Source organism: Pezoporus flaviventris, unplaced genomic scaffold, assembly GCF_033815535.1.
Source record: "Pezoporus flaviventris isolate CSIRO_AGI_PZ_B2104156 unplaced genomic scaffold, CSIRO_AGI_Pfla_v1 ptg000012l, whole genome shotgun sequence".
Lineage (NCBI taxonomy): Eukaryota > Metazoa > Chordata > Aves > Psittaciformes > Psittacidae > Pezoporus > Pezoporus flaviventris.
The window spans coordinates 396,660-415,388 of NW_026892560.1; the positions used below are offsets into that span (position 1 = coordinate 396,660).

An 18,729-nucleotide genomic window follows, 5' to 3' on the forward strand; every position below is an offset into this window, starting at 1 on the left:
ACTGAGCCCGAGCTGTAGCTCTCACCTGGCTACGGTGTGTAGGAATATGTAAAGCAGCTCCTGGTACAGCAGAGCGGCAGCTGAACGAATGAAGGCAAGGTTTCCTCCAACGGCAGGGAAGGGAGCAGAGAACTGTCCCCATTGACCATTCCTCACCTAAAGGCTCAGGCGTCGTGGTTGCACAGACTGGAGGGGAATGAGTTACTGCTTACAAAGGAGGAAAGCACGGCCAGGCATCAGTGAGGAGCCATCAAAGGCTTCTAAGTCCCTGACTGCCTTGGGAGTGATGATGGAAACAAAGCTACAGCAACAGCCACGTGCGTTTTGTGGGGATTTGCCTCTCAGGGTTTGGTTGGCAGCATCCCATTCACAGCGATCTGCATCTGTCGAAGGAGGTGATCCTGCCCCTCTGCTCTGCTCTTGTGAGACCTCACCTGGAGCATTGTGTGCAGTTCTGGTGTCCTCAACATAAAAAGGACATGGAACTGTTGGAACAAGGCCAGAGGAGGCCACGAGGATGCTCAGGGGCTGGAGCACCTCCTGTATGAAGACAGGCTGAGAAAGTTGGGGCTGTTCAGCCTGGAGAAGAGAAGGCTGCGGGGAGACCTCAGAGCAGCTTCCAGTGTCTGAAGGGGGCCTATAGGGATGCTGGGGAGGGACTCTTCATTAGGGACTGTAGTGACAGGACAAGGGGTAACGGGTTCAAACTGAAACAGGGGAAGTTTAGATTGGATCTAAGGAGGAAATTCTTTCCTGTGAGGGTGCTGAGGCACTGGAATGGGTTGCCCAGGGAGGTTGTGAATGCTCCATCCCTGGCAGTGTTCAAGGCCAGGTTGGACAGAGCCTTGGGTGCCATGGTTTAGTGTGAGGTGTCCCTGCCCACGGCAGGGGGTTGGAACTGGATGATCTTAAGGTCCTTTCCAACCCTGACTATTCTATGATTCTATTCACTGCAGCAAGCTGCTTTGCTTTAGCAATGACCTCCAGGCTTCCATTGTGTCTGTAAAGATCCCGGTGATGCCAAAGGGGCCAACAGCAAGTCAGGCCCAGGGGAGAGCTGTGATCTCAGTGGCATGGATGTTCCCACTCCCACCAGTTCCCACTGGATTGGTACGAGGCACCAAGGGGAAGCTTTCCCCTGGCCTGAGCTTCTCACCCAAGGGTGGCAATGGCTGCCTATGGGGGTTTTAGAAGGAGTTTCCCTCTCTGCCAGTGCTCAGTTCTCCTCCCCGGAATCAGAACAGAGCTCACCTGCTCTTTGTTAGCAATGCTCTTGTGTCAGACAGTCCCCAGCCCAGTCCTCCAGGGCCAGTGCCTGGTGTTTGTGCTCGGAGTCCTTTATGGTTTTAAGAACATAGTACAAGTTGGGGCTCAAGAACAGAAGCATTTGGGGCAAGAGAATGAGGTGGTGGAGAGTGAGCTTTAGGACGTGGCAGATGAAAGAAGAAAACGTGGGAAGGACCTGAGGTTGTGCCTGACCCTGGTGCTGCTCCAGGCGTGACCAGGCACTGTCGTTGTCCTGTTCACTTCGGTTTCTGTATGTTGTAACAGCCTTGTTACAGGGTCCTGTCTGATCCAGCTGCCAGATCACCCTGTGGTCAGCAAGTATCCTATGGGAAGTAAAGCACAGCCATGGGAAGAGATGGAATCATGGAATGGTTTGGGTTGGAAGGGAGCTTAAAGCTCACCCAGCTCCAACCCCTTCCACGGGCAGGGACCCCTTCCACTGGAGCAGCTTGCTCCAAGCCCCTGTGTCCAACCTGGCCTTGAACACTGCCAGGGATGGGGCAGCCACAGCTTCTCTGGGCACCCTGTGCCAGCGCCTCAGCACCCTCCCAGGGAAGAGCTTCTGCCTAAGAGCTCAGCTCAGTCTCCCCTCGGGCAGGTTCAAGCCATTCCCCTTGGCCTGTCCCTGCAGGTCCTGACACAGAGTCCCTCTCCAGCACCTTTGTAGCCCCTTTCAGCTACTGGAAGGCCTCTGTATGTTGGAAGATCATGGAATCATAGAGCAGTCAGGGTTGGAAAGGACCCCAAGATCATCCAGTTCCAACCCCCTGCCATGGGCAGGGACACCTCACACTAAACCATGGCACCCAAGGCTCTGTCCAACCTGGCCTTGAACACTGCCAGGGATGGAGCATTCACAACCTCCCTGGGCAACCCATTCCAGTGCCTCAGCACCCTCACAGGAAAGAATTTCCTCCTTAGATCCAATCTAAACTTCCCCTGTTTCAGTTTGAACCCGTTACCCCTTGTCCTGTCGCTCCAGTCCCTAATGAAGAGTCCCTCCCCAGCATCCCTATAGGCCCCCTTCAGACACTGGAAGCTGCTATGCTCTTTAAGGATGTCTGCGTTCTGTGGGAAGCAGCAGTGCTGGAAGATCAGTGCTGGCATTTCTGCTCCCGAGCAGGTACGTGACCAAGCCCTGGTGCTGGCGGTGAGCCCCGGCGCCTCGGGGGGGGGCTCCGTTACCCTGCAGCACGGCCGGTTCCGTGCCACGAGTTCCTTCTGTCCACGGCTCCTCTTCCACAGGCGGCACCGCAGTTTGTGTGGGGACAGAGGAGGCACCTGGAGGCTGCTTCCCTTCGGAGGGAGCCGTGGGGATGCAGAACATGGGCTCTGCCCCTCCGAGATGGGGCTTTGGTTACAGTGACTCCTCTGCATGCGCTCGGAGCAGCACACTTGGAAGATGAGGTTTGGGCACGGAGATGGACTCTGGGTGAAACGTTCCACCCGTTTGCCGTGCAGTTCTGCCCAAATCTGCTAGAGCTGGGCCAGGGCTTTGTTTAAGGGCTGCACAACAGCAGCTGCTGGGGGGGAAAGGCTACGAGTCGTCCTGGGGTGTTTCCTGCCGCAAGCTCCAGCCCTCAGAGGGTATTGCCACCATGAATCCCATGCGCCGAAGGCAGTTTTCTCCTCTGTGTCCTCCTAGAGCTGAGCTGTGATTGCTTCCTGAAGTGCCCACACCTATAAAAGAGCCTTGGGAAGAGAGCTTTACTCTGGCACTGCTTCAGCCCTTGCTTTGGCCAACCTGTTTGTACAGCCCAAAGGCTGCCGGGGGGTGATGATCTGACTGGAGGTGGTGCAGAGAGAGCTGAGGAGGGCAGAAAAGGTGAGCGCTGGGTTGAGGTGAGCCCGGAGTGCTCACAGGCAGCATGGGGGCTCCTACCAAAGGGTGCTGCTGGAGAGCTGGCACAGGCAGTGAGGAGAGGGGCTGGGGGCTGGAGATAGAGGGAATGGGGCTTTGGGAGAGGCAGTGCTGGGTACAGGCTGGAGGGAAGGGGCTGCAGTGGTGGTGCTCTGTGCTAGATGGGCTGCAGGTTGTGCCAGTGCTGTAGGTGGGAGCAGCCCGGTGGGGAGACCGAATGTGCCAGACCTGGCTCAGAGTATTCCTCCTGTCCTGTGCTGTGTGGAGGAAGGGAGCATCCTTGCAGTCACTGCAACTGCTGTTAGGGCCGGACCCTGGCCCTGTGAAATGGGATCTTTGGGTGATGGTGTCGGGGCAGAGAGGAGTGAAAACATCCCTGGGGCAGGCCCTGCTGCTCTGCCTGGGCTTTACCCGTGTGAAATCATCACCATGAGGAGCTTTGACCCCTGTTGAGGGCACTTCTGACCTGTGCTCCAGAGCAGGAGGCAGCTGCTGTGTTAGAGTGAGGCAACGTCACCCATGATGAGGGGGATCGGGAGCAGCATCTGGACTGTGGGTAATGGGCTGTGCTGATCTGGGTATTACACACAGTAAGGAATGGAATGAAGTAGTGCAGAGGAGAGTGTGTGAGAGGGATGCTGTGTCTGAGACCTCTCACTGGGTATTTAATAGCTGTATTTGAGAACTGGGAGCACAGATGATGGAGAACTTGGGTACCCAACATCCCTCCTGACCCATGGGTGCGCTGGGCACCAGGTGGGACTCGTGCCCCTCCCCACTAACTGCAGCTACCCAAAGGTGAGCAGATGGTTAAGAAATGCATTGCTTTATTGGTTTAGAAAATAAATAAGTCAGAAATGTACAGTCCCTAATTCCAGTATCATGGCAACAGCACGGTGCCAGACCAGGCTCGGAGCATCGTGTCCCTCAGACCCACTTGAGCTGGCTTTGTTTCCTCTAGCAGCACTTCATGCGTTGGCAGTGCAGGTTCCAGGTGTAACTGCTCTTGCAGATCAATCACCATCTGCCATAGGTTTGCCCTGACTCAGCTCACTTTTCCAGCAGCCAGAAACCCGAAGGACAAGCTCAGGAGTGAGGGGGACTTCAGGTGAAGACACCTACAGCTCTGGGGAGAGGAGCACAGCTCTGGTGCTGTCTCAAAGGGCAAAGATTGTACTGACAAGAGGATGGAAGATGCTCCTGGTTTAGACCCTGGTCTCACCCATTTCTCTCCTATGGCTGGGTTAAAGACTCCCTCTCCTGAAGGACTTCAGGGGCTCCCCAGAGAGGGAAGGCACAGCAGTACTTTGTGAAGCTGGTCTTTAACTCCTCCAGGAACCCTGACCCGGCAGGGTAAGTGAGGGAAGTGTCTCTCACAGTACACTTTCTTCAATCTCAACCTCTGCTTCAGCTCGGGGGGGCCCAGGTGCGGCTGTTGTCAGCCTCGACACCTCTCCCACTGGAGCCTTTTCTTCCCGTTGTTGTGTAGAGCCTTGCTCTGCCTCGGGAACGCTCTGAACTGGCTCCTTCGGCGGCTCTGGCTCCCCAGGAAAACCAGCTTTCACGTAGCTCTTCACCATCTCCTGCACCTCCGTGTTCAGACTCTTCAGCTTCTCCTCATACTCAGCCCGTGCCTCCTGCTGGAGCTGCAAAGAGACCTCAGTTACCTCCAGACACTGAGGCTGAGCAGATGGGAGGCTGAGGAGGGTACAAAAACCTGCTCTGAGGGAGGAGACCAAGGGGCTGGTGAGACGCTGGTGCCGCACAGGTTGGTCTCAACCTGTTCAGAATGCTTTGCCTGCAGCCCCAGGCAATCCCTGGCGTCCCCAAAGGTGAGAGTGGGGAGGACTCCTGCTTTATAACATCGTGATGGGCGCTGCAGCTTGATGGGCTGAGCCTGCCTGCTCCCATCAGCCTGGGAAGAACGGGAATGTCTGCGCTGTGAGAGCTCAGGGATGAGACTCGTCTCCTCCAGAGACTCATTCCCATCACTCTTTAAATGCAGGGGTTCGTATGATGAGCTGAACGCTGGCGCAGGGGTGCAGCACCTCTGACTTCCAGCAGTGCGGCTCCCGCAGAGCCACCTCCTCAGTCATTCACCTCCTCAGCAGTCTGAGGGGTGGGTGAAGTGGGCGTGGGGGATGAGCGCAGGGATTGATGCTCCGGGAGGGCTGATCCCTGCACTGTGCTGCGTTTACCGAGCTCCCTCTTTGCCTTTACCTGGCCTTCCTTCGCCTTGATTGTCCTCAGGTTATCCGCCTGCTTCTCCTCCAGTTTCTGCTGGTACCTGGCTGTCTTCTCTGTCACCTTTCACAAGAACAAATCACACACACACACCCCCCCACCTCGAATTTAAGCTTCTCTAAGCAAAAGCTTTGCAGCAGCAAGTCCCAGGCTTGCAGAGCCCGTGCCACACTGCCACTCCCTCCTTCCCAGGCCTGAGCAGTGTCTGCTGGCTCCCAAGGACTCTCCACACCCTCACAGACCTGTGGTTTAGTTAAGGGGAGCAGCTGCCTTCAGCTGCTCTTTGGCAGCCTGAGGCCCTCAGAGCCTATATAATGGCATTTAAATGCCTCGGAAGAACTCAGGCTCTGGGAGCCCCACAGATGCTGGACATGAGGCACCCCCACTGCACAGAGAACAGAGAGCCAGGGCCAAACTCACCAGCTTGATGGTCTGCACCACTTCCTGAATGTGGGAGTTGTTGATTTCTTTCTTCAACCTTTAAAAAAAGGAAATGCTCAGGCACCAAAACCCATCTGTTCTCTTTACCCAAAACCTGTCTATCAGTCCTCAAAAGCACCACAGACGAGGCCAGGGCTGCTCTGCCCACCCAGCACAGGTGAGTTACCCTCTCAGCCTCCTCCCACACGGAGAGGCTGCTGTAATTGAACACAGGGAAGTAACACCCTTCAGTTCAAACTGAAGACATAAGCCAAGTGACTGGGTGCAAAATGCTGTCCTCCAGTTACCAGACAGCAGAAGGACCTTGCTGTGAGCTGGAAGCACAGGAGGTGCCGTGCCCTCCCCTGCACCTAGAGGAGGTGAAGCTGTCACAGCTGTGCAGTACTTGATGACACAGGCTCAGCAGCAGGGTATTATTGCATTGTAACAGCACATCATGTGTCTGGGGCAGGCCAGCTCATGTCCTGCACAGCCACAGCTCAGTACCAGCACCCCCAGTACCTCTCCTGAGCTGCCTTGTCACTGGTATTCCTCATCATGGTCTGGATTCGCTCCACTCTCTTTGCCTCCAGCCTCTTCTTAATGTCCTTGATGTTGCTGGGGAGAGAAGGGAGGAGGCCTGGGTACAACCCTGAGACCAAAGCAGCCCCAGTGGGTGCTCTCAGAAAAGCCCAGTCTGAGTGAGGGTGCTGCAGAGAGCGGGCCAGGAGGAGGCACGTGCCATGGAACTGGGCTGTGTCCCTGCACTGGGCTGCTCTGGAGCAGCAAGAAGCCTGCTGGAAGTGCTGACACTGCTGAAGCAAACAGGGTGAAGGAGCTCCATGGTTGGCAGAGCTGAGCCAAGCACCTGAAGCCAGCAGAGAGGTGCATGAGCTGTGGGATGGGACTTGCAAAGCAGAAACCACAAACATTTTTCCCTCCTCCACCCTCCCAGTTCCTCCTCCAGCCTCTGCATTTCTCTGCCATGAATGGCTCCAGTTCAGTTTTCCTTTTGGACTCCAAAGCTCCCTGCTCTGAGAGGCCAAGAACTGAACTCTGCTGCGTGGCACAAGAGCACCCATAGGGAGAAGCTCACTGTGGTGCCCACATTGGTCTTCTGAGAAGCAGCGAGTAATCACTTCCCTGTTCTTCTCCACAGCAGTCATGGGTTTACACACCTGTGGCACATCCCCCTCTAGCATCTGCTCCCCAGGCTGAGCCCCACTGCACTGCTTCCATGCAGGAATGCCTCCTCACTGCTATCTGCCACCCCCTGCTTGCTCTCTGAAGGCTCAGGATCTTCCCTGGTGCCAGAGCTCAGCCCAGGCACCACTGACCCATGGCTGACTTCTTCCATTCACATTATTCCCTCCATTATTTATTCAGTCTCAATTTAACTGCCTTTTTTATTGCCCGTTGCTCAAGAGCTTTAAATCCTGCTGCAGCTCCTCGCAGCCAGCTGGAGCTGTGACTGGAGCAAAGGCCATTGTATGGTGAGCAAACCATTAACCAGCTACTCAACCTGTTTCTCTTCGTCTTGTCTGCATGTGCTGATAGCTGAGCAAGAGTCTGTCTTGGTGGGGGACATGAAAAGGGGAAGTTGTGGCTGAGTTAGCAGCTAAAGACCGAGAGAGGATACAATGGGCAGGAGGAGTGAGTGAGGATTTAGCTTCAGGACAAAGTTATTACAAGAACAACTGGATAAACGCCTGCCTAGAGACTGGTGAGTTGATTCTGCCACTTCATTCAAGTACTGAAGCCAAGATGCTCAATTCACTCAGGAGCCTGAGCTCATCAGTGCCTGGAAGGGATTATGTGTGATGTGATGCACCGACTGCAGCAGGGGCAGCACCCAGTGCCCAGCAGCTCTTACTGACTTAGTCAAGGCTCCTTCCTGCAGCTTGAACTCGTGTCCTGTTTGTGCCTGGTGGCAGGACCACCGTTCTGGAGATGACAAGAGCTGGCTTCTTGCCTCTGGGCAACTGTGAGACCCTGTGTCACATCCTCCTGCCTCCACTTCTCACCAAAGCAGAATCAGGACCAACCAGGTTGGAAAAGAGCTTTAAGCTCATCCAGTCCAACCGTTCCCCAGCACTGCCAAGGCTGGGCATCTTGACTAACCCATGTCAAGAGCTGTTTCTCTTGCCCTGTATTCACTCCCTGGCTGTAGTCCAATGCTGTGAGAGGTAGCAGCAAAAGCAACCCCAGACCAGAGCCATCCATTAGCAATTTGTTACCCAAATCCTAACTTTACCTTTCTGATGTCTCCTTCAGTGCCTTCAGCTCTGCTGTCTGCTTCTCTCGGGCCAGCTCTGTTATCTTGGTGACTTGCTGGTCAAGGGATGAACACAAGATCAGAACCAAACCAACCAAGCTGGGCTGCAGCACACAGAATCATAGAACCATGGAACAGTTTGGGTTGGAAGGGACCTTAAGCTCATCCAGTTCCACCCCCCCTGCCATGGGCAGGGACACCTCACACTAAACCATGGCACCCAAGGCTCATCATCCAGATCTCATCCCACCAGCTCAGCCTCAGCCCTCCCTACACTGAGGTGCAGGGCCAGCTCATCCCTGAAGCTTTGTGCAAGCCTGTGCACCACAGTGGTGAGTTCAGCCGTGCACACAGGGAACACCAGAGCTCCGTGAGCCATGTCACACATTCCAGGTTATCCCCATGGACAGCTTCCCAGCTCTGTGTTGCAGGAGGCAGCACTGGATTCACTGTGCTTGGGGGTAGGTGGGGAACAGCAGTTACCTTCTAAACAAGAGGGGCTGCAGCAAGAGGATGGGACTTGTGCCTCGTGTCTCCTCCTGCTCCTGCAGGTCAGTGTGGTCAGCCCTGCACTGCTGCCTCAGGGGGAGCCCCTGGCTGCTGCTCTGTGAGGCTGTGATTTCCTTCTCACTAAACCTCAGTCTTTGAGAGTTTGAGACAAGAATGTTTCATTCCTTCAGCTTCTCTCTGGTGATGAGCCTCCTTCCAGGTAAGTGACTGCTCCAGAGGCAGGTTTTGTCTCCCCTCAGGGGTGGGACAGGCTGGAGCAGCCAGTCCTGCAGACAGCTTGCAAGGTGCTTGGCAAGCCAAAGTGCACCAGGGAACTTTGGATTTCACACACGTGATGCAAACTGCTCTGGAAAATACCGATAGGAAAAGGCCTCCCAGTCCTGGATCATCGCCCTCCCCTGGGGACAGAGGGTGTACACTCTGTTTGTCACCACCACCTCCTGGACAGCACGTTGCCTCCAGGCCTTACCGTGTCTCTTGCTGGTGTTTGCTTAAGGTGGGGAGGGCACTGATGCACTTGCAGGACTCCTTACATGGACACTCACTTCCAGTATCTGAAAGGGGCCTATAGGGATGCTGGGGAGGGACTCTTCATTAGGGACTGCAGTGACAGGACAAGGGGTAACGGGTTCAAACTGAAACAGGGGAAGTTTAGATTGGATCTAAGGAGGAAATTCTTTCCTGTGAGGGTGCTGAGGCACTGGAATGGGTTGCCCAGGGAGGTTGTGAATGCTCCATCCCTGGCAGTGTTCAAGGCCAGGTTGGACAAGGCCTTGGGTGCCATGGTTTAGTGTGAGGTGTCCCTGCCCATGGCAGGGGGTTGGAACTGGATGATCTTAAGGTCCTTTCCAACCCTGACTGTTCTATGATTCTATGATTCTATGGCTTCCACTGAGTCAAACGCCAAAACCCTTCCCAGAGTTGAAGAGGAAGGAGATCCTGCCCTGCTGGTGCTGCTGTGGGGTGGTTCTATGAGTACAGTCCCTCACAAGGCTTTCATTTTCTTAGCACCATAGGTACTGTGGGGCTGCTCTGTGTCCCCTGTCCTGGCCGAGTGACAGTGGTGAGTGTAGCTGTCCCCACTGTGTGTCCCCAGTGAACCTGCAGGGCTCCAACACGCACTCGTGTGCCACCTGAGCTCTGAGGGCACAGCATCAAGCAGGGAGCTGTGAGAAGCTGGTACAGCCCCACGCACCCTGCTCCTGGAGGTGGCACCTGGGGTGCATGAAGCCAGTAAACACCACGTTCAAGCCAAGCTGAGCTATCAGGAGAGCTGAAGCAGATGGAGCCTGGTGTGCTCCAGGGCAGTCCTCAATTCCTTTTCAATTGCAACCTATACAAGTGTTTGTGCTGGACTTTCATAGCTTCTAACAAACAAGCACCGCTACCTCCACCCTCCCTCCCCTCACACAGCCCTGACCCTTGCTCTGAGGGGTGTTTCCTGCCCTGAGGCCACATTTCCAAGCTCATGGTCTAGTGAAGAACTTGGGTTTCAGGCAGGGGCTCTCCCAGGCTATGTCATCTACTGCCACCGTGGCCCTTACCTCTGCGGCGTGCTGCTCCTTCTTCCTTCGGATGCCCTCGTGGTGTTCCTCCCCCAGGAGCACGAGGTCCATCTCCAGCCGCTCCCTCAGCTCCACAGCTTGGCTGTCAGCACTCTCTGCTGTGTCTATAGGATCTGCACAGGTACCAGCATCACCTCCTGTCAAGCTCCTGCAGAACAGATACAGCGGCTGTGCTGCTTCCAGAGCTGCGGGTGCAATCCTGCCCTTCCTGCCCGCCCCGCAGTGGGAACACTGGGAGCACTCCGTAAGCCCAGGGAGATGGGGCTGCCTGCACCACCCCATGCTACCCCCAGAGAAGGGGAGCCCCTGGTCCTCTTGGCCAGGCCCTTACCTCTTCTTCAGGGTTTTCCTGTTGTGCACCATCCTTTTCTTGCCTCCGTAGCAGGCAGACTCTGAGAAGAGCACAGAGTATTTCTGCAGCAGCTCCTCCCTCCTTTTACTTCCTTTCCTCTCCAGCTCCCTCAGCTCCTTCTCCTGCTTCTTCAGCAGCTTGAGGAAGAGCTTCATCTGCTGCAGTTCGGTGAGGCTGGCTGTCTCTGGCTCTAAAACACAAAGGCAAGAGCCTGTTTTCTCTCCTGCAGCGTGTCTGTACCTGTTGTGATGGGGTCACCCAGGCTTTTCCAGCACTGCCTTTGTTCAGCACCACATGGAGCTCAGGTCTCCATCTGGGGGACGTGTGGCTTGGGGGTGGCCACAAGAACTGCTGCCTTTTGGCCAGAGGAAGCCCTGGAGGTGATGTGCCACTCTCTGTCTGATGCCCTGCAGCCCTTCCCACAATTCCAAGCATCCCAACTGCCAAGGCAGTGGCAGCTCCAATGATAAGGGAAGAGCTTTGTTATTTCCTTGCTGATTTTTCTGCAGAGCTGAGTTAATGGCAGGCACTTTCATCCCATTCCAGGTCACATTTCTGCAGTTGTGAGGAACAAACAAAAGGGCTTTTGAGGTGAATGGAAGTGAGGGGGACGACGCCTGGAACTGGTGGGGAACGGGTTATCTGGCAGCAGCATGCCAGGCAGATGAGCTTATCTGGGGCACAAAGGCCACAGGGAGTTGTCTGCTCAGGGGGTTCTTTTTGCTTGGAAGATGTAAAACTGAACAGCACTCGGGGGTTGTCTCTGCAGCTCAGCGCTGGGCTGGGTCAGCTCCTGCTCCGGGGCTGATGCTGAGGACAGGGAAGGGTACTGCTGGAATGCGAGGAGTCTGCTCCCAAACCAGAGCCCTCTGTGCCTCCATCCCTTGTGATGCCTCTTACCCGAGCTACAGCAACCACAGCCTGTCCTGGGGAATGTTTTCTTTAGGAGTAACTGTTAAGAACAAAACGCAATGTACACAACAGTTACTTGGCAGCATGTCCTGAGTGCAGCAGTTTGCTCCTGTGCCTTTGGTTCAGCTTTGTGGCACACTGGTTACTAGCTGTTTGTATTGGTTTGTGTCCCACTGCACTAACACGCAGCTCTGGTGTCCTCAACATAAAAAGGACATGGAACTGTTGGAACAAGTCCAGAGGAGGCCACGAGGATGCTCAGGGGCTGGAGCACCTCCTGGATGAAGACAGGCTGACGAAGTTGGGGCTGTTCAGCCTGGAGAAGAGAAGGCTGCGGGGAGACCTCAGAGCAGCTTCCAGTATCTGAAGGGGGCCTATAGGGATGCTGGGGAGGGACTCTTCATTAGGGACTGCAGTGACAGGACAAGGGGTAACGGGTTCAAACTGAAACAGGGGAAGTTTAGATTGGATCTAAGGAGGAAATTCTTTCCTGTGAGGGTGCTGAGGCACTGGAATGGGTTGCCCAGGGAGGTTGTGAATGCTCCATCCCTGGCAGTGTTCAAGACCAGGTTGGACAGAGCCTTGGGTGCCATGGTTTAGTGTGAGGTGTCCCTGCCCATGGCAGGGGGTTGGAACTGGATGATCTTAAGGTCCTTTCCAACCCTAACTATTGTATGATTCTATGCAAAGCGGGTGAACACCACTTACTACAAAGGGCGCACGTGTGCTGAGGGCTCCATGTGGCCACATCACCTCTGCTTTAGTCAGCTCCTCAGTAAAGGACCCATCAAACCCGGCCAGAGCAGAACTCACGTGGCAGCTCCAGCCTCCTCCCCTGCTATGAAGCTGCCCTGCTGCAGTCCTGCTGCAGCCAGTGCCCTCAGAGGGCTAAAAGCTCCCCTGCCCTACCCACGCAGGTGACAGTGGCCCAGCTTGCCTAAGCTGTGGGCCACAACTCCAAGCCTCTGCTCCCCTGAGACCTGCTGTGAGCTCCATCCCAGCCTGGTGCTGAGCACACACCATGGCACTTGTCAAACACCTAAATGGTGCCGCGGGCAGGGAACCAGCTCCCTGAGCCCAGAGGTTCCTGTGCTGTGTGTGCAGTGCTGCCTGCCACAGGCAGGGGTGGCTCAGGTCTGATCTATTCGCAAGCAGGCTTCATCTCTATCATATCCCAGTGAGAAACTGGGCAGAGGGGGAATATAAGATGCCTGACAGGGCCTCAGCCCACGTGAACAGCACGAGCAGTTACCTGCCATCTGCAGCACCTCCACCACGTTCTCATCCTTGGCAAATGCTGCTGCTCCTGGAATCACAAAAGAGGTTCCTGTTCATCTGGGATCTTCAGGTTGAAAACAGGCAGGGTACGAGCTCACCAAGAACATGGGCCACATGTAGGATGTTGGTGTGAACACAAAGGCATTAATTAAGCTGCTGAGATGATTAAGTGCTTGGGAACACTTGTGCTTGTGTTAACAGGCACAGCAGAAAGGGAACAGGCTTCTCTGCCTTGCCAGAGATAAAGGGCATTTGCTGTGTGTTAGGCTGAACGTTGCTGGTGAGGATTTGGCACGTGTAAGGCTGCTTTGACCAGGTGAGAAGGGTGTTCTGGTCTGAAACAGGAGAAAACTGATTTGTTTTGATACCAACACATTTGAAAGGACACGAATCCCTTGATACATATGGAAGAAATAACTGATGAGTTATCAAGTACTGTAACACACATGTGAAGAGAAGGAGCCCATCTAAGGGTACGGTAGGGTGCAGAGCTTCCCTTTTGCTTTCAGCTCAGCCCACACCCACAGCTTTACCTGCAGGCCCGTTGGAATGAGGCAGGCTGAATTTCCCACTGGAGTCTGGCATCCCATTCATTTCAGCAGACGCGTTCCTCTGTGCGCCCAGCCTCTAAAACAAAGATCAGAAGTAAATCAAAGCTCAGTTATTCCAGGCTGGAGCCATGGGACGTGTTTTAGAGTCAGTGACAGAACGTGGTAAAACTCACCTCCACTGAGCCATCTTTCAACTTTACTGATCTCTTGTCTTGCAGGCTGAAGAACTTGATGGGGTTGGAGAGAGCAATAGTCAGATCTAGAAACAAGGAGGAAATCTTTGCTTGGATTATCACACAACTCACTGTAATCCGATTTCCTTTGCCTTCTGGCTCCCTTCTGGCCAAGGACAGGAAATGGTGGAGAAGGGAAGTTTTGCAGTCTCTATTTGGACCAAGGGATGGGAGTGTTTTCAGTCCCATTCTGAGGGGACAGCTCACGACTGATGCTCAGGGCAGCTGCATGAAGGTGAAAAGTGCACACTGCTCCCAGACTCCAAAGCCAGGTCAAGACTTTCCTAACCTGCACAGCTCCCTGCTCCAGTTCCAGTCCAGTCTGTATAAACCTGGTCTGTTTTAGGAGCATGTGTTTAAACCATCAATTTAATGGGGTTTTTCCCATAAATAAGGTTCATTTGTATGAACACAGAGAAGAGAGACTAAACAGGAGCAGTTCTCACAAGAATTTCTATTACATTCTGCATGGCTTTGTGCACAACTGTTTAAAGGCTTTGCTGTTCACCTCCAGTGGGGCTTCTTTTCCGATTCACCTCTCACTGTTTGAATATCCCCTTTTTAAAGGAAGATCCCTGAATCTCAGTGTGAGGAAGCACCTCCTGCTCTTCAAACAGGGCAGAAGAACGCTCCTATGCTCCCTAAACCCCTACTGTTGCCAGTCCCTGATAGTTGTCAACTCTTTACTCACAGGGACCTCTCTCTGCCTCTGAGTAGAAGCAATAAAAAGACTGACCCGGAGCCCCTTATGTGAGCACTGCACATCAGGCATGTGTGCCTCAGTCCATATGGGACCCACGTGCTTCTGGTGAAAGCAAGGGTGTGACAGGATGCTGGCACCAACTCAAGGCCCATCCTGACAAGGAATTAAGGGTGCAGCAGGAAAGCACACACACACACACCCCCCCCCAGGCTGGAAAAGCACTTCTGGATCCCAGTTTGGCCAAAGCCAGAGCACCCCCCATGTGCATTCTACCTGCCCAAGCATCAGGAACGTAGTCCTTGATCTCCAGGTACACGAACAGGGAGGGCATGGTGAGGGGCATGTTGCTCTCGCTGCGGAGACAGATGTGGTGATAGCCTGAGAACAGAGAGCAGAAGAGGTGAGTTGGATGCTCCAGCACAAACCCAGGAGGGCATGGTGAACACATCATGGAATTAAGCCAAGGCTGTAACAGGACGAATTTGAAGGCTCTACTGCCTCCAGGAATGGTGATTAAGTAGCAAAACATACAAATCATAGAGCCACAGCCTGGTTTGGGTTGGAAGGGGCCTTAAAGCCCATCCAGTCCCAAACCTTGCCATGGGCAGGGACCCCTTCCACTGGAGCAGCTTGCTCCAAGCCCCTGTGTCCAACCTGGCCTTGAGCACTGCCAGGGATGGGGCAGCCACAGCTTCTCTGGGCACCCTGTGCCAGCGCCTCAGCACCCTCCCAGGGAAGAGCTTCTGCCTTCTACCTAACCTGAAATGTTTGATAAGAAAAGATGCTTGTGGCTTCCTTTCAGCCTCCAGAGGATGGGTCTCAGGGCACAAAAGCCGAAGGAACCTCCACAAAACTTACCTGAGTGCACTGCAATGACGGGAATGATGCGGTGACCAATGAACTTCCCTCCTTCCTCCCAGGCCACAATTCTGAGAGATGCCAACTCGGGCATCATGATCTAAGGGAAAAACAGAGGAAGTCACCAGCGCCCTCACCTCCACCTCAAACAGCATATTAGCTTCGCTAAGTAGGACCTTACTCTCTCCTCCTTCCAGCAAACCAGTGTCATGCATCCAAAGCTACAGTTTCTCACAGACACAAGTGAAGTCTTAGAAATTAGAATCAGAGAATCCACCAGGTTGGAAAAGCCCTTCAAGCTCATCAAACCCAACCATTGCCCAGCACTGCCAAGGCCACCACTGACCCATGGCACTGAGGGCCTTGTCTATAGGGTTTGTGAGCACTTGCAGGGCCCCTGCCCTGGGCAGCCTGTTCCAATGCCTGAGCACCCTCTGGGGCAGGAATTGTTCCTCAGCTCCATCTAAACCTGCCCTGGTGCAGCTTGAGACCATTTCCTCTTGTCCCATCCCTTGCTCCTTGGGAGCAGAGCCCAGCCCCTCCTGGCTCCATCCTCCTCTCAGGCACTTGGAGGCAGCCATCACGTCCTCCCTGAGCCTTCTCTTCTCCACACTGAACAGCCCCAAGCTCCACAAAACAGGGGCTTCCCAGAGGAGAGGCTGCTCAGGATCACAGGAGGGCAGTTACCTCAACAGGGCAACAAACCCTCCAAACCACAGCTTCCAGGAAGCAATTCCCCAGGGGAGGGAATGAACTCTGAAGGCCAATTTGGCAAACATGGAAACTTTGCCATAAGGGCTCCTGTCTCCCTCCTCCCCCATTCCGACATGACAGAAACTAAGGATTATTCTGCCAGAACTGAAGCCTGAAAAGTGTTTCCTGAAATGAGGATAATATTTATCTGCCACTTCCCAACAGCCTGCAGATACCTGCTGCCATTTCAGTGTGCTTAACAGAGATGAATCCTGTAACGTGTGTTTTGCCTTTGTGACCTGCTGCAGAAAGGCCAAACACTCTCATGACCTTTATCTTAACTGTAGGTGGATCGGTGACTATGGAATTCTTGTGGACCAACAGAGCAGTCTGCCATATCCTGGCACCACCGCCAACCTCCCACTGGTGCCATCACTTCTCTAGTTTGTGTTTCCCCTTTACAGTTTAACCACAGACATTCAGTTCCTGGGGCTCCATCAGTCAGCTCAGCCCGAAGTGCACCACAAACAGGAGGCTTTTGGTGCCTGTGATTTCCAGGAATGTTCCAGCTGCCCCTTGTCTGTCCGGGGAGATAGCCATGGGGAGCTGGTTTGGATACTGCTGCTTGGATTCCGTTGTCACTGACCTCTCAAGAGGCAGTGCTCGCGTCCAACAGGATCTTTAGGGATTCTCTGTCTAAATTCCAACCAAGTGTTGTTACCTTTTCGAAAACAAAAGCCTCCTCTTTCCACACAGGGTTAATGGAGTTGGCCGTGGAGGTCAGCTTGGTTCTGTACTTGCGCTTCGTGTCCTTTGGCAACCCAAAGAGCTCCACTTCCACGTACGTCTTCACGCTGCGGTCAGAGAGGAACTGACCAGAGAGTATCTACGACGAGCAGAAACACAGTGAGCAGCTGCTGAAGGGAACGGAAGAGCTCAACCACCCCCACGTGCACCCTAGGGTCACCCTCCCACCCCAAAACACCTTTCCTGCAGCAGCAGCTTCCACCCATGTTCCTTGCTTCGGCACTTCCTCCAGCCTCCTCCCTCCCTCCCCATCATCACAGCTTTGGCTTCTGCAGGGGAGCAGATGCTGATTTTTCATTTTCATGCGATTATGATTAATCTGAAGCAGTGAAAAGCCTGGGGGTTGCCATGGAAACCCGCTCCCACAGGACTCCCCAGGTTCATTTGCCACTAAGAACCCTACTGGGTAATACAACAGTGGGGACAGAGATGCCAGTTGGTGCTCGTGGTGCCAGGAGCTGGCTGGCAGGGCAGGGGCTGCCCCGTGGTCTGTACTTGCCGTGACTGAGAGGGTACTGGCCACCACCACGTCAATGCGGTCCACGGAGAAGGGGTCGAACTGCTTGTCTGCCCGCCGCATGAACTCATGCTTGAGCAGATACCCACACTGGCCATTGAACTCAAACAGAGCCATGTTCTGCTGCATGGGGCCATCTGAGACGCAGAGGAACACAGTGAGAAACATCTCTGTGGGACCTCCTCAGGTGCTCGTGTGCTATGAGCGAGCTGAAGGATGCTGTTACAGCCCCTGCGAGCCAAAGGCTCGCAAATCAATTCCAGAAACTAATTACAGCCTCTCAGCACCCTCCAGGGAAAGATATTACAGCAGCTGCTGTAAGAAAGGAGAGTGCTTTGCTTGTAATTGCACCCCAAGTCTTGGGCAGAACTAAATTAAAGCCTCCTCTGAAGTACCCACTGTTTCTGGTGTGAAGTAAACAGTTGTCTGAGCCCCCCTGCTCCTTCTGGGCCTCCTCTCAATCCATCTTCTCCTCTGCCACTGCTTTGAGAACACTGCCTGGTGGTTTCTGTGCCTGTCTCCAATACAATGCCCTCTTCAGAGCCAGCCTTTCACCCTCTCCCTTTTAAAGTGGCTTTGCTTTTTCTCCTCCCGACCCTACAGCTAGTCTCCTACACTCTCTCTCTACCCCTCTGAGGAAGAAAGAGGGGTAAAGGATAGCATTCTCTGGAGGCTTTTCTTCCCTTCTCATGCTGGTTGTGCAGCAAGGGAAAGGCTCTTCTTCCCTGCCCAGGAAACAATAGCATAGAGAGGCCAGCCCTGCAGCCAGGTGGAGCGCTGCCCCTGCCTGGCAAAAGAGGAAGCAGCTTAGGGAAGTGGCAGCCTGTGATGGATTTGTGCACAGTAGTTTAGTCTGACACCATGTGACAGGACAGCCAGAGATGGTACCCAGGCACTGAGTGACAGCAAGCCCCTGTCTGTGTGTATGCAGACAGGTGTGTGCTGGGCCTAGAAAAGTGCTTTTGGCCTGTGGGAGATGGATTCAAAGATGAGCATCACTCTGGAGAAGGCCCATGGAATAAACACACACACGGAGAGAGCAGCAAAGGAAGAGCCAGTGAACGCGCACAGAGCCTCACCCCTCAGGGCTGGGGGACAATGTGACACTCACCCATGGTCTGGAAGTTGAGTGCCACCATCTGACAGCCCACGTTCCAGAACATCTGGGGCATGTAATTGGAGGAGTCCATCCGGGTGCCTTTGGGGTAAATCCGGCTCATCTGCCGCTTGTTGTATCTACAGATGTGCTATTGGAAACAAGTCTGAGCCCTCCGTGTGCACACCGGGGCTACCTCGTGTATCCAGGCTATGAGAACTAAGTGGGAGGTGTCCCTGCCCATGGCAGGGGGGTTGGAACTGGATGATCTTAAGGGCTTTTCCAACCCTAACTGTTCTATGATCCTATGAAGTTCTGCTACCAAATGCCCACAGCCTTCCAGACAAGAAGTGAGAGAGGCCCTGGCAACATCAGGCTCCTCTCCCATACCCTTTCCACTTAAGGACAAGCATCTGGCAGCCGTGGTGTTCACTACAGCCCTATGCATCCTGTCAAGAACCCCTCTGGAGAGCTTCCAAGCCCCCCTGGAAGATCCCACCTGCACGCTTTGTATCTCTGATGAATGGTTTACAAGGTGCTGAACTCGCCAACTAGCTGGAGATGCCT

At 54.2% G+C, this 18,729-nt stretch overlaps 1 protein-coding gene across 4 annotated transcripts in view; it reads right to left on the reverse strand.

The window, feature by feature from the left end:
* Nucleotides 1–4,026: 4,026 nt before the first annotated feature.
* PLCB2 (phospholipase C beta 2) overlaps nucleotides 4,027–18,729 on the reverse strand; it is a 44,443-nt gene continuing 29,740 nt past the window's right edge. The window contains exons 18-32 of one of the 4 annotated variants that reach the window (XM_061450970.1): nucleotides 18,178–18,302; nucleotides 17,049–17,203; nucleotides 16,464–16,628; nucleotides 15,050–15,149; nucleotides 14,465–14,569; nucleotides 13,429–13,514; nucleotides 13,238–13,331; nucleotides 12,679–12,732; nucleotides 10,494–10,704; nucleotides 10,142–10,310; nucleotides 8,067–8,143; nucleotides 6,335–6,430; nucleotides 5,813–5,870; nucleotides 5,369–5,455; nucleotides 4,027–4,794 (exon numbers count right to left, since the gene is read on the reverse strand). In XM_061450970.1, the coding sequence (XP_061306954.1) occupies nucleotides 4,522–4,794; nucleotides 5,369–5,455; nucleotides 5,813–5,870; nucleotides 6,335–6,430; nucleotides 8,067–8,143; nucleotides 10,142–10,310; nucleotides 10,494–10,704; nucleotides 12,679–12,732; nucleotides 13,238–13,331; nucleotides 13,429–13,514; nucleotides 14,465–14,569; nucleotides 15,050–15,149; nucleotides 16,464–16,628; nucleotides 17,049–17,203; nucleotides 18,178–18,302 (1,855 nt within the window). In that variant the 3' untranslated portion in view covers nucleotides 4,027–4,521. Of the gene's footprint in view, nucleotides 4,795–5,368; nucleotides 5,456–5,812; nucleotides 5,871–6,334; nucleotides 6,431–8,066; nucleotides 8,144–10,141; nucleotides 10,331–10,493; nucleotides 10,705–12,678; nucleotides 12,733–13,237; nucleotides 13,332–13,428; nucleotides 13,515–14,464; nucleotides 14,570–15,049; nucleotides 15,150–16,207; nucleotides 16,323–16,388; nucleotides 16,629–17,048; nucleotides 17,204–18,177; nucleotides 18,303–18,729 lie in introns of those variants that run through there. The other 3 variants (XM_061450971.1, XR_009742946.1, XM_061450972.1) reach the window with 3 other exon arrangements.